We start from the raw sequence: 13,530 nt of genomic DNA, 5'->3' as shown, positions 1-13,530 counted from the left end.
AGACACCTTTAACCAAAGCACTGAGGAGGTAGAGGCAGGTGGGTCTCTGTGAGTTTTAGGCTAACCTGGTCTATAGAGTGAGTTCCAGGGCAGCCAGGGCTACACGGTGAGATCCTGTCTCAAAACAAAATCAAACAAAAAAGGATTCCCTGCCGTTTTCATCTTCCCAAGCTAAATGTGCGGAGGGGAGACCCAGCTTTGTTCACAGGTACAAAAATCTTTTATATATATATATATATATATATATATATATATATATATATATATATAATAAATTAGAGAAATAACAATGATAATAATAACAATAATAATAACAGCAACAATATTAACGTAACCAAGAGGCCTCCTGCTGCCCGCAGCCCTTGTTCTAATTCTCTTTTGGTTCATGGAAAAAATGAGGCCCAAAGATGACAACACAACAGCATGCACATCCTCAAAAATGGAGCAGAGGGGAGAGGTGAAAAGTCCCTGGGTCCAGCCAGGGCTGACGGCTCAGGATTCAGGTCCAGAGGAGGATGCCCCATAGTCTGAAGGTCAGGAGCAGTGAAGCAATGAGGCTGAGGTAAGCAGGGCCTGGCCTGGGGGCGCCCCCTGTGGGGCGGTTACAGCCACTGCCATCGCAGCAGGAGACAGAGACATTGAGGTGGGTCGGGAGGAAGGAGTCTGCCACGTGGGAGCCTTGGCACCAGGAAGCCGTGGCGCAGCCTCTTACGGTGTAACTCCGGTTTCCCAGCACTGAGGAAAGAGAAGAATCCATGAGCCCAAGTAGGAATTCTCCGGAAAGTAACGAGGCTCCAGGTAATAGACGCCATTGCCAACCTCCAGTTCCCTGCTGTGGGCAGGGCTTTCCAAAGTGTGTTCCAGGAACCCCTGGCAGTGCCTCAGACTCACACCAGGATTGATTTCATCGTAACACTAAGATGTCGCTTGGCCCTTCCAAGCTTTTGCCCGTACAAGAGATACTTTTCCAGAGAAACCCCAGGACATGATATTGCAACAGGAGGAACACGAAAGCAGAGCCGAGGACCAGCTGTCTGCTATTAGAGGCAGACGGGAAGAGGGTGGCCACGCAGTAAACAATGACAGCACCCGCTTTGCACTTTTTCATGATGAAAAACACAGGCATCTCTTCCCTCCCATCAAAACTATTATTTATGAGACCAGCTGTGGTGGCGCACACCTTTAATCCCAGCACTCAGGAGGCAGGGACAGGTAGACCTCTTAGTTTGAGGCCAGCCTGGTCTACAAAGAGAGTTCCAGGACAGCCGGAGCGACAGAATAAGACCCAGTCTCAAAGAAAAACATAAAGTGTAATGAAGTGTATTATTCTTGTTGGCCCGACAGAGCCAACTCTCTTATTGCAATTTGTCCTTTCTACAGGCAAACACCACCTCCTCCCCATCCCCCAGATAGGGCTTCTCTGTGTAGACTTGGCTGTTCTCAAACTCAGAGATCCACCTACCTCTGCCTCCCAAGTGCTGGGATTAAAGCTGTGCACCACCATCCCCCGCTAAAGTGTCCCTTTACCATAGGAAGATCCACCCAGCCTAGGTCTGGCCCATCTGTCAATCAGTCTGATCAGCGCTCTGTGCCTCAGTGGGTCCCCTTTCAGCTCCCACAGGGTCTCACCATCTAAACCTGTAGCCTCCAAGCACTGATTCATTGGACCCCGGCAGTCAATGAGGGACGTCTCTTCATAGGAACACCCAAGGGTATTGTTCCCCTCACAGCTATAACACTGGAAGCCATTCGGTGGTAAGCTCTGAAGATCCAGAACTTAAAGATGAAAAAAACAACAGGGAACAAAGTTTAGTATTGGGTCTATGCATCCATCCATCTGCCCACGCTCAGCCCGAGGTGATAGGGCGCCACCTAATGGTCATGCCTAGGAAATGCATCTTCTTTTGGGGTCTGGCTCTCCAGGGGTAAACTCCCCTCGCATCTAGCTAGGCAGCTGATGGTGGACACTAACAAACTATGCACTACCAAACAGGCCCTACCCTCTAAAGAGTTACTACACAGAGTTGTTCACTGTAGTGGCTACCTGTGTTTCTTAAGGTTTAAATGAATTGTCGTTAAATATAACCCTAGAGCTAGAGAGATGGCTCAGCAGGTAGAGGAGCTTGTACTCTAGTCTGATGATCTGAGTTCAATCCCCAAGACCCACATGGTGGAAAGAGAGAACTGATTCCTCAAAGTTGTCTTCTGACCTCTACAATTAAATGACGGCATGCTCATGTGCTCATGCATGCATACACACACGCACACACACACAAAATACAAAATTTAAAATTATATATATGCGCATCATGTGCATGCAGTGCCTGTATTAGATCCCTTGGCGTTGGAGTTACGGGTAGTTGTGGGCTGCCCAACCATGGGTGCTGGGAACTGACTCCAGATGTAGTATCTACTCTTAACTGCTGGGCCATCTCTTCAGCCTTCAATCCAAACGATGTCTGTTACTGTGGAAAGTGCTGCTGGACAAAGAGCCGGTCTACAGTCTGGTCTCAAAGGCATTGCCTGATCATGCCTGACTTTTCTCTATTCTTTTTCTGAGACAGGGTCTCATGTAGCTGGGCTAGCCTTGAAACTCACTGTATAGAGGACGACTTTGAACCTCTGAACCTCCAGCCTCTACCTCCGGAGTACTGAGATTGTATTTAGGTTCAAATGAATGGATATTAAATAAGTTTAGGGTTTAGGTGGCTCAGTGAGGAAAGGTGCTCTGTTTGCTGACAAGCTTGGGGACCTTTCTGAAATGAGTAAGACCCTGGCTTCCCCAGCTGTCCCAGGGATCAAAAGCAGGCCTCTGCAGAACATTAACAACTTTAAACACATTTTTAAATTTTATTTTATGTGTATGAGTTCTTGCCTGTACCTGTGTCTGTTTCATATGCACGCAATGCCCGTGGTATCCAGAAGATAAACACATTTTTAAATTTTATTTTATGTGTATGAGTTCTTGCCTGTACCTGTGTCTGTTTCATATGCACGCAATGCCCGTGGTGTCCAGAAGAGGGCACCAGATGCCCTGGAAACGTAGTTCCAGATGTGAGCTGGGTGGGTGCTAGGAATCAAACCTGGTCAGTCCTCTGCAAGAACAGCCAGTGCCTTCAACCACTGAGCCGCCTCTCCAGTTCAGTTTATAGAAGAGCTGCATTTCTGGGAGACTGCTATGAAATGGTTTCCTTGGCCTTAACCTCATGCTGTGTTGGGACAGCACGGCGGCTGGGACAGCCTGGCCCCACATTCTCAGGACTCACAGCTTTGTCAGTGGACAGTCCCTACCCAGAGTGGGCAGAGCTGGGGCATGGGGGATTGAGTGGGCTGTGTGTGCTTAAAGAGAGACCCGGAAGCAGATTTGCAAGTCAGGGCAGGCCTCCAGGAAGAGGTGATGCTGATGCTAGTTGAACAGAGAGGACTTAGGGGAGAGTGAGGAAATAGAGTTGTAGAAAGAGACAATAACATCCATTTCATCCTTCCTGTTCCTCACCTGGGCCACCATTGCAGTGGGTGGAGTTGCAACACTTCAGGAAGTGAAAGGTCTGGTTGCTATGGAAACCTGCTGTGCCTGGGCATCCGGGAAGACTGCCACAGCCTCTGGTGTAGTCCTCGTCCTTCGAGCTCCCTGCAGAGGGCAGAGGGCAGATCATGGTGAGTGGCTGGCTGTAGACTTGCCCCCTTGAGCACACTCCTTTTATCAGAGACCCTTGTTACTAAGGGCAACTTCATCCCTAGCCAAAGGATTTCATGTTCCTTTTTCCCTTTATTATCTGATAAAGGAGGCCCGAATGATAAATAGAACCTTACACGTTTCTGGGATTTCTAGGAAGAAAACCCTTACAAAACAAAGGAATTTTTTTCGGTCCTTCTTTCCCCTTTCCTTCTGCCTGGAATGTGGACACAAAGTCTGGAGCACTGGTGGCCATATTGTGCCATGAGGCAGTCATCAGAATGAAAGTAATATGCCAAGACATGACAAGGTAGCTGGGTTCCTGGTCACTCTCAAGCTGATCCAGGGACCCTGAATTTCCAGTCACCGAGAATGGTCGTTTGGTTGTTCGCATGGCTGTGTGAATTCAGTTATCTCTTGCTTGCACTCCCGGTACTTGAAGATCTCTTCTAGGTATAGCCTAGAAGAGGGCTTGGCAGCAGGTGGGAGCTTACTTTCTGCGTTCTGGAGGGTCACCACTTCGATACAGTGCTCTGCAGGATAGCGGCATTGCAGGCTCTGCTCCCGGCCCCTCTCACAGCTCTGGTCCAAAGATGTGCAGGATGCACACTCAAGGTAACGGCCCTGGGAAGAAGCACGAACCCGGGCTCCTAGGAAGAGGAGAGAGCGGCGGATTGGTGGGCCAGGTCCGGCAGAGAACTCCCCTCTGAACCTTGCGGTCATTCACCAAGCCGACGTATCCCAGATCCTTCTAGGAGGAACCCTGTCCTTTCCAGTCCTTGGCACCCCTCAGTACCAGCCTCCGTTCTAGCCACTGCCGTCTCTGGTCTCTGCCCCAGTTCCTCTCAAATGGCCTGAAAATGAAGTCTTTAAAGTACATCTAACCCAGTTCTCTCTGCTCAAAACCCTTCCATAGCCCCCTATTGTTAAATTAATAGCTAAACACCTGAGTATGGCATTCAAGGCCCGCCGAGGACTGGGTCCTGGCCACCTCTCCTGCCTCATCTCCAAGCACTAGCCCCTCCCATGCTTTCTTCCATATTGGCTCCACAGTCTTAGAACATAGACCCTGCCCGGTGCCAGACTTTTTGATATTCTATTGTTTTTGTCTAGAACACCCTCCCTTTGTTCCTTGTCTTTCCTAACTCTTCCCCATTCTTCATCATCCTAAATAGCACTTCTTCTAGGCAGGGGCTCTACACTGAGCCACGCCCCCAGCCCCTCACTGGGGGATTCTAGGCAGGAGCTCTACTGTCACGTTGTATTAGCAGCCCTTCCCCCTTTTTTGATACAGGGTCTCACAATTTAACCATAACCCAGAATTCTTTATCTCCAGCTATCTCATGGAACAACTTGGTCTTACTTTACTTCCGGGACTGTCTGCCTGGAATCACAGTTACTGCTCACTGATGGATAACCCAAAAGGTCAAAGCCTTACTTGATGGATCCCTGGTAATCTTGTTGTTTTGCTCACAGCTTCTAACTGAGGCCAACCGGAGGGTTTTCCCTGGAAACACCCTGTCATCTCTTGCCCAGGCTTTGGCTCACACCATGCTGTAGCCTGGCACAGTCTCTACTTCCTGACCCAGGAGACTGGAGCTGTGTCTGAGCTGGGGCAGTCCACTGGCAGGCTCAAGGCAATTAGGTGAATCATTCCATCCAGAGCCAACTCATCTATCTCATTCAAAGAAAAATGCCTAAAAGGCCCACAGCCCGCCTCTTCCCACAAACTTCCATGAAAACCCAAAGCAGATCCTCCTCCAGGCAAGGCGGTATATTCTGGTAATCCCTGGACTTTGGTGGCTGGAGCTGGAAGGTGGCAAAATTGAGGATAGTCTGGAGTACACAATAAGACTTGGTCTCAAAAAAAAAAAAAAATCTAAACAGGAATTCGCAGCATAGCCGCTCAGCCTGTCCCCCTCTCGGCAGGGGTGGGGTGGGGCTCCTCTAAATATAGGTCACGTGACCCTCAGGACTCTGCTTAGTCCCTTTTTTTATTTCTTAATTACTCATTCACAAGTCTCACCCATGATCTAACAAGTCTTGGTGGAGAAAAGCGTTTGGGAGACTGAGGCAGGAGGATTCCCTAGTGAGGAGCTGGGCTGGGGTTTAACTCAGTGGTAGAGCCTAGAACCCCCAGAGAGGGGCTGGGGGGCATGGCTCAGTAGTAGAGCCCCTGCTTAGAATCCTCCACTGAGGGGCTGGGGGGCGTGGCTCATCAGTACAGAACTAGGACTCCCAAGATCTTATCTTCCATCTATGGTATTAAAACAAATATCTGGGGGCTGGTGAGATGGCTCAGCGGGAAAGAGCACTGACTGCTCTTCTGAAGGTCCTGAGTTCAAATCCCAGCAACCACATGGTGGCTCACAACCATCCGTAATGAGATCTGACAGCCTCTTCTGGTGTGTCTGAAGATAGCTACAGTGTACTTACATATAACAATAAATAAATCTTTAAAACAAAACAAAACAAAACAAAACAAATATCTGACTTCCAGACCTGTGTACTCAGTTGCCTCTCGGTTTCCTGGCTTCACTCACCTGAGTCTCTATCTGCCTCTGCCATGGTTGGCTGTGGTTTGTCTCCCTGAGGGTCATATGTTTGAACTGGTCTTAGAGTGGCAGAGTGTTCGGGGGATGAACCTTTAAGGCAGGAAGCTAGTGAGAAGCTGCCAGGTCATCTGCAGACTGCTTTTGGAAGTGATTAATTAATAAATTAACTTTGGAGGGGATTCCAATTTGGCTCCCAAGAGAGAAAACAGCTTTTAATTTTTTTCCCTTCATTTTATTTTATGTGGGTAGTATTTTGCTGGCATGGATGTCTATGTACCACGTGCATGCAGTACCAGAGGTGGCCAGAAGAGGGCAACACATACACCACACACACAGACAATGCACTCACACACATACACAACATACTTACAGACATGTACACATATGCACATGCATAAACATTCACATGCACACACACCACATACATATACACACCCATGCATACATACACACCATACACACACCACATGCTCTTGCAGACAGCATACACATACACACAACACTGACACACATACATGTGCACATATATGCACACATGAACACACACAGCTTTAAGCTATTTTCTTCTGTCCCTTTTTATCGATCAGGGTCTGTTCTTCACCTCCTGGCTGGCTCTCAGGGGATCTAAGATGGTTACCCATAACTCTCCAGCTCTGCTCCTGTTATACTTCTGCATGTATGCTTGCCAAAAACTGGAGGCAAAACTGTCTCCAAATCCGGGGACCCTGCCACCTAGCCTGAGCCTGTTGCCTCAGTCTCACGACTCCTTCTTCTTCTTCTTCTTCTTCTTCTTTTTTATTATTATATGTAAGTACACTGTAGCTATTCTGAGACACACCAGGAGAGGGCATCAGATCTCATTCTGGATGGTTGTGAGCCACCATGTGGTTGCTGGGATTTGAACTCATGACCTCTGGAAGAGCAGTCGGTGCTCTTAACCACTGAGCCATCTCACCAGCCCTCACGACTCTTTCTTCATGGCTCTATCTCCCTTTCACAGAGCTGAGCTGGTGAGCTGGACCGCAAGCCATGACACCTGCAGCACTCTCTCTGTCTGGCTTCTCTCTTCTAAGGATCACAGGGCCCCTTTAGAGACTTCAAATCACTGGCTGTCATCTGCCCAGCTTTATAGCTGTCACCCTTGGAAGCACTGTACTGACATACGGGTCTCTATCACGTCTAGAAAAGAAGCCTCTGTGTGTAGACCCCAGGCCACTAAGTTCCCCTTATCGCCTGCCAAAGGTAATCAATCCATCAAGACACTTCTATCCTAGTTCAGTGGACGCCCCCGTCTGGGTGCAAGCTACCTCACCCACCCGAGTCCATTTCTCCACATACTCTAGCTTCCCTCCCATCTGTCCTCCCTGCTAAGGGCAGGATCATTTGTCCAAAAACAGAAGTGGGAGGGGTGTATAAAAAATAGGAAAGCGGGTCTAGGGGTGTGGCTCAGTTGGTGTCTCCAATGTACAGAGCTCCGGGTTCTCTCTCCAACACTGAAGAAGCCTATGGCCAGGATCCCAGCGCTTAGGAGGTGGTGACAGGGAACCGGGCATTCAAGGTATTCCATGCGTACACGGAAAGGTCAATGCCAGAGAGGGTTATCTAAGAAACAAATAAGCCAGGCATGGTGACATACACCTTTAATCTCAGCACTGGAGGAGGAGGCACGGGATCTCTGTGAGCTTGAGACTAGCTTGGTCTACAGAGTGAGTTCAGGACAGTCAGGGCTGTATAAGTAGACTATGTTTAAATAAACAAACAAACAAAAGCCAAAAACTAACAAACAAACAAACAAACTCAGGGCCACCAACATGGCTTAGTGGGTAAGGGTGCTTGTAGCCAAACCCGAAGACCTGAGTTCAAGCCCCAGAATCTACACAGTAAAATGAGAATGAACTCTTACATGGTGTTCTGTGACCTTCACACAAGTGTCATGGCAAAGCAAAGTACACTTATTGCCAGTTATTGTTGAAAGAGACAACTACCTGCACATGACTCAGCCTTGTGCCAAGGACGCTTTGTAGGTAGGATGGAGGGAGAAGACAGAGCAGGCAGAAAGGTTGTCCCTTCCCTCATAAGGACCCCGAGATCGCAGGCTCCAATCAGTGTCCATCCAGGACCAGACAGTGCACACAGGGAGTGGAGTTCCTTCCTCACCTTCCCCAGCCTTGACCACTGACAGCAGCCACGGTGCTCAATGGAAAGGTTTATGGAAGCATCTCCTATCTTTCCACACTCTCCCTATACTTTCCAAGTCAAAAATAATCTTTTTGTAAAAAGGTTGGGGAGGAAAAATAAGATGTCACACATGCTAGGCAGGGGCTCTACCACTGAGCAACGCCCCCAGCCCCTTACTGGGGGATTCTAGGCAGGGGCTCCACCACTGAGCAACGCCCCCAGCCCCTTACTGGGGGATTCTAAGCAGGAGCTCCACCACTGAGCCACACCCCCAGCCCCTCACTGGGGGATTCTAGGCAGGGGCTCTACTCCTGAGCCATGCCCCCAGCCCTTCACTGAAAGATTCTAGGCAGGGGCTCCACCACTGAGCCACATCCCAGCCTCAGGACTCAGGAAGCTGAGGCAGGAGGATCCCCTTTTCTAGCCAGCCTGGGCTATATCATTTCAACCAGACAAAACCACTGGGTGTTGGGCTATTTTGAGATAGGGGAGGGAGATGTCATGGGCACACTAATGGGGAGGGGAGTGAAATTGGAGCAGGTCTGCAGATGGATTAGGGCGGGGAAACTGGGGTGAAAAACGAGCCTGGTGCTAGGGCAATGCAGTTCTGGGGATAGAATTGGGGTAGTGATGAGCTTTGGCTGGGGGTGCTGAGAACGCCCTACTCACTGGGTCTGGGCCTGTTGCAGAGGTTTGTGGCACACACGGTCTCTGTCAGGCTGATGATCATGGAGCCCATGCGGTAGCTCATGGTCCTGTTGGTCTTTTCGCTGTGAGCACATCCTCTTGTCACCACCTCCAGCTCTTCATCATCTATGAGGAAAACAGCTTTAGTCCCCCAGAAGCTCCAAGTCCCACCCAGCCCATGACACTCCTGGTCGCAGGGTCACCCATCCCCAGGGCTAATCCTTGTGAGCCTTCCTTCTTGTTTGGGCCAACTCTGTTATCTTCTAGAATGATCCTTCCTTCCCCAATACATGTCACTTGGATTTTCGGGATCTATCCCAAGGTGAATGAAACCAGCAGGGAAGTGCATTTAATGAGAAGAAAAATAAATAAATAAATAAATAAATAAATAAATAAACTAAACTTTTTTGGGACAGGGTCTTGCTATGTAGCCCAGTCTGGTCTGGAGCTCTGGATCCTGCCTCAACCTCCCTAGTAGTAGAGTTCCAGATATGTACCCCAGTGTCCTGTTTTATTTTATTTTGTGTGTGTGCGTGTACGTGTGTGTACATGTGCGTATGTGCATGTGTGTTTGTATGTGTGTGCACATTTGTGTATGTGTGTGCACGTATGTGTCTGTGTGTGTATGTGCAAGTGTGTTTGTGCGTGTGTGTACATGGTGTGCATGCACATATGTGTGTATGTATGAATGCGATGTGTGTGCTTGTGTGCTCTTATGAAGGTCAGAGGACATTTTCAGGAGTCAGTTCTCTCTTCCAGGGGGTCAAACTCAGGTTATGGGGCTTGTCAGCAAGTGTCTTAGCTTGCTCAGCTCTCTCTCTAGCCCTGTCTCAGTTTTTTGTTTGTTTGTTTGTTTTGTTTATATTTGTTTTGGTTTTTGGATTTTCATGAGTAGGTCTCTCTGTGTAGCCCTGGCTGTCCTGGAACTCACTCTGTAGATGAGGCTGGCCTTGAACTCAGAGATCCACCTGCCTCTGCCTCCCTCGTGCAGGTGAGGTGGTACACACCTATGATCTCCACCCTTAGGAGTTTCAGGCAGGAGGATCAGATGTTCAAAGTCATCACTGGCTACAACGCAAGTGTAAGGCTAGCTTGGGCTACATGAGACCTTGTCTTAAAACAAAACAAAACAAAAACCCATGACTAAACAACAACAACCAAACTAAACACCACCCCCATCCCAAAATAAAGCAGAAAATATTTGCCATTGCTCTGAATAGCACACGGCCAATTCCCGGCCCCCCCCCCCCTCCAGGGTCGCAGTGACACTATAAACAACTCTCTTAGGTTTATTTTCTAATTTTGTGTGCATGAGAGTTATGCCTGCATGTATGTATGTCTATGTACCATACCCTTGCCTGCTACCCAAGGAACTGGTGAGCCGCTAGGTGGGTGCTGTAAATGAATCGAGGTCCTTTACAAGATCAACAAGTGTTTAGTTATGCGTCTATGGGTGTGTGAGGGCCTTGGCTCTCCTTCCAGAGCTAGGCTACCTGAACTCCAGGCTTCTGGAAGAGCCCCTGGTCTTAAATGCTGGCTTATCTCTCCACCTTTGTTGGATGTTTAAATTTCTTTATTTCCTTACAATCTGGAGAGAGATGGTTTTCTCGCCTATTGTTTCCTATCAGTTGTTGGGGGTTGGTCAGCCTCACCTTGCCATTCCCGAAGCACTGTGGTCCTGCAGAGGTCCTGGCCCAGGGCACACTCCACTACCAGGCAGTTCTGGTTACTCTCACACTGCATGCACTGCAGGCCCCGGGAGGCTAGGGGAAGAGAAGAGGAGTCAACAGGTGAGGAGCCAGGGTCTGCCTCTCACTCCACCATGCTGTGAAACTGGTCTAGGCCTGGTCCCCTCAGATTCTATGCATCATGTCCTGATTGCCCATGGTCCTCTCCCTTTCTCTCTCTCTAAGATCTATATAGTCCAAGCTGACCTCCTGCCTCAGCCTCCTCAGCCTCCTGTGTGTTGGGATTGCAGACATGCATCACCTGCCATTCATTCTAAATCTGCTTTTTTTTTAAAAGATGTATTTGTTTTATGTAAATATACTGTCACTGTCTTCAGACACACCAGAAGAAGGCATCAGATCTTATTACAGATGGTTGTGAGCTACCATGTGGTTGCTGGGAATTGAACTCAGGACCTCTGGAAGAGCAGTCGGTGCTCTTAACCACGGAGCCATCTCTCTAACTCTGCCTTTTCACCCTCTCCCTCCTTTTTTTCAAGTCAGGGTTTCTCTATGTAACCCTGCCTTTCCTGAAACTTGCTCTGTAGACCAGGACGGAGGCATTAAAATCACAGAAATCCACCCACTTCTGCCTCCCTAATTCTAGGATTAAAGGCATATGATCCCTCCCCACTCCCCAACTTCTAACTCTTCCCACTAGAAAGGACTTTCTGCCCTGGGTCCCATTTAGGTCCTGTGTCCTCTCTACTTGGTCAGCCCTGGACATTGGACCTTTATTCTTTATCCACCCTTTCCATCCCTCTTCTGTAGCTTCTCTTCAGGGCTCGCTCTCCAAGGCAAGAGGTTTGTCCTGAAGCTCTAACCCCGCCCATTAGCCCTCCAAAACAATCTCAGCTGAGCTGACTTCCAAAAATATTCTCTCCCCTTTCCCCAACACTCTCCTCTAGTTCTAGCCCCAACCTGTAGTTCCTGCCTGTTTTACCGTCTCTAGTTCCGTCCAATATTAAAGCCCCGCCCCTGGCTTCCCTAGCCTTGCTTCATGTTTTCTAGACTCTCTAGTCCTGCTCTCTGTCCCTACATTCTCTTCCTGCCTTTATATTATTTTATTAAAGATTTCTGAAATGTTTTCACTACTATGGCTGGTCCAAAACTCTATGTAAACCAGTATGCCCTTAAAGTCAGACAGCCACGTGCCTTAGAATTAGGCTATTTTCCCACCACACTCTGCTCTTTCTTGGTAGACTAGCCCTGCCCAGGCTCCACCTTAACGTTACAGCCCAGCCGTTCTCAACCTGTGGATCGCAACCCCCAGGAGGGATCATATATCAGATGTTCTGCCCATCAAATATTTACATTAAGATTTATAACAGTAGCAAAATTACAGTTATGAAGTAGCAACAAAAATAATTTTATGGTTGGAGGTCATCAAACTGTGAGGAGTTGTATTAAAGGGTCGTAGCATTGGGAAGGTAGAGAACCACTGTCCTAGACCCACCAAAGCCCCCAAATGCTTGTCCTACCCTAGGACTGAATTCCCTCCTCCAGACCCTCCCCTAGGCCATGGCCCGCCCCTAACTCCTCCCCAATATTACACACACACACACACACACACACACACACACACACACACACACACTGCTTAGTTTCTAATCAGGACTTTAGCACCAGCCTAGCGTAGGTCTAGCCCCCATTTCCCAGACACATTCCAGGAACAGAAAAGCTAAGTAGCTGTCCTGAACCACACAGCCAGCTCTGACTCCAGGTGGCAGCTCCACTCCAGGGTCCCCTCCTCCCGGGGCTCTATTTCACAGAAAGAACTGTCTGTCCTGTCTGAGCCCCCAAGATCCAGTCTCCAACTTAGAGCCGGCCCTCTTTGTGCCAGATCTCCTTTCTGCAACAGGAGTTCCTCCCCTTTGCACCCCCACCCTTCCCCCCTCTAGCTCCCAGACTATTCAGCCCCCCCCACCCCCCAGAGTTCTTTTCCCATCCCATTAATCATCTCCGGCCTCCCGCAGACCGGAGAGAGCTTTTCGAGTTATTCACCGTGCCAAACTGACTCAATTCCTTTCCCATTCCCTCTGCTTTTTTAACACCATTTCACCGACATTTCCTGGAGGAAGAAAGCAAGGAAGTAGCAAAAGGCAAGTGTACTCGAGGGACAGGCCCTGGGTTCCCGCTGAACTCTGTGGACCTTAAAGATGTAGAGCCCCGACCCCCTGTCTTGTCCCGAAGCGGGATCCCCACAGAGATCAAAACACTGTGGGGAGTGGTTGTGAGGCCACTTGCCCAGTTATCACTCAACCCCTAGGTGTGAGGTTTCGGACCAGTTACTTAACCTTTCTTTTCCTCTGCGCCCTCCAGCGCGCCAGGCACTGTGCAGCGCCAGGAATCAGAGTTTACTAAATGAAAGCCTGCGGGTGTCTGACTGTGCCACGTGGGGTCTGAGAGCACACCCAGAGTATAGCTGGATAGGAGAAGGGTGGAGCGCTGGGCCGTCCTCCCCTAACTCACACCGCGAGCCACCGCGGAGCTCTTACCTGGGACACAGGTCGTCACCAGCAGCAGCAACAGCAGCAGCCGCCTCGGGAGGCCCATGGGTTCTTCCTTCACCTCTGCTCTAGACAGACCGTGGGGAAGAAGACAGTTTTATGACCCCAGGGCTCCGCCCACTGTTTGCTAAAGAGTGAGTCAGCCGGGATCGTGTGGTGCCTCACCTTCCTCCCCCCACCCCAGCCCTTCCTCCTCA

General features: G+C 49.3%; 1 protein-coding gene across 1 annotated transcript; it reads right to left on the bottom strand.

Moving 5' to 3' along the window:
• Positions 1-325: 325 nt before the first annotated feature.
• On the bottom strand, positions 326-13,401 carry Plaur (plasminogen activator, urokinase receptor). Its single transcript, XM_031385653.1, has 7 exons — positions 13,322-13,401; positions 10,749-10,859; positions 9,079-9,222; positions 4,171-4,326; positions 3,497-3,631; positions 1,630-1,776; positions 326-735 (listed from the first exon to the last, which is right to left on the bottom strand). Exons 1-7 carry the CDS (start codon positions 13,377-13,379, stop codon positions 500-502), a joined length of 987 nt encoding a protein of 328 aa, XP_031241513.1. The 5' UTR covers positions 13,380-13,401; the 3' UTR covers positions 326-499.
• Positions 13,402-13,530: the final 129 nt, after the last annotated feature.

Source organism: Mastomys coucha, unplaced genomic scaffold (assembly GCF_008632895.1).
Source record: "Mastomys coucha isolate ucsf_1 unplaced genomic scaffold, UCSF_Mcou_1 pScaffold21, whole genome shotgun sequence".
Taxonomy (NCBI): domain Eukaryota; kingdom Metazoa; phylum Chordata; class Mammalia; order Rodentia; family Muridae; genus Mastomys; species Mastomys coucha.
This window is presented reverse-complemented; position numbering and strand designations above follow the sequence as displayed.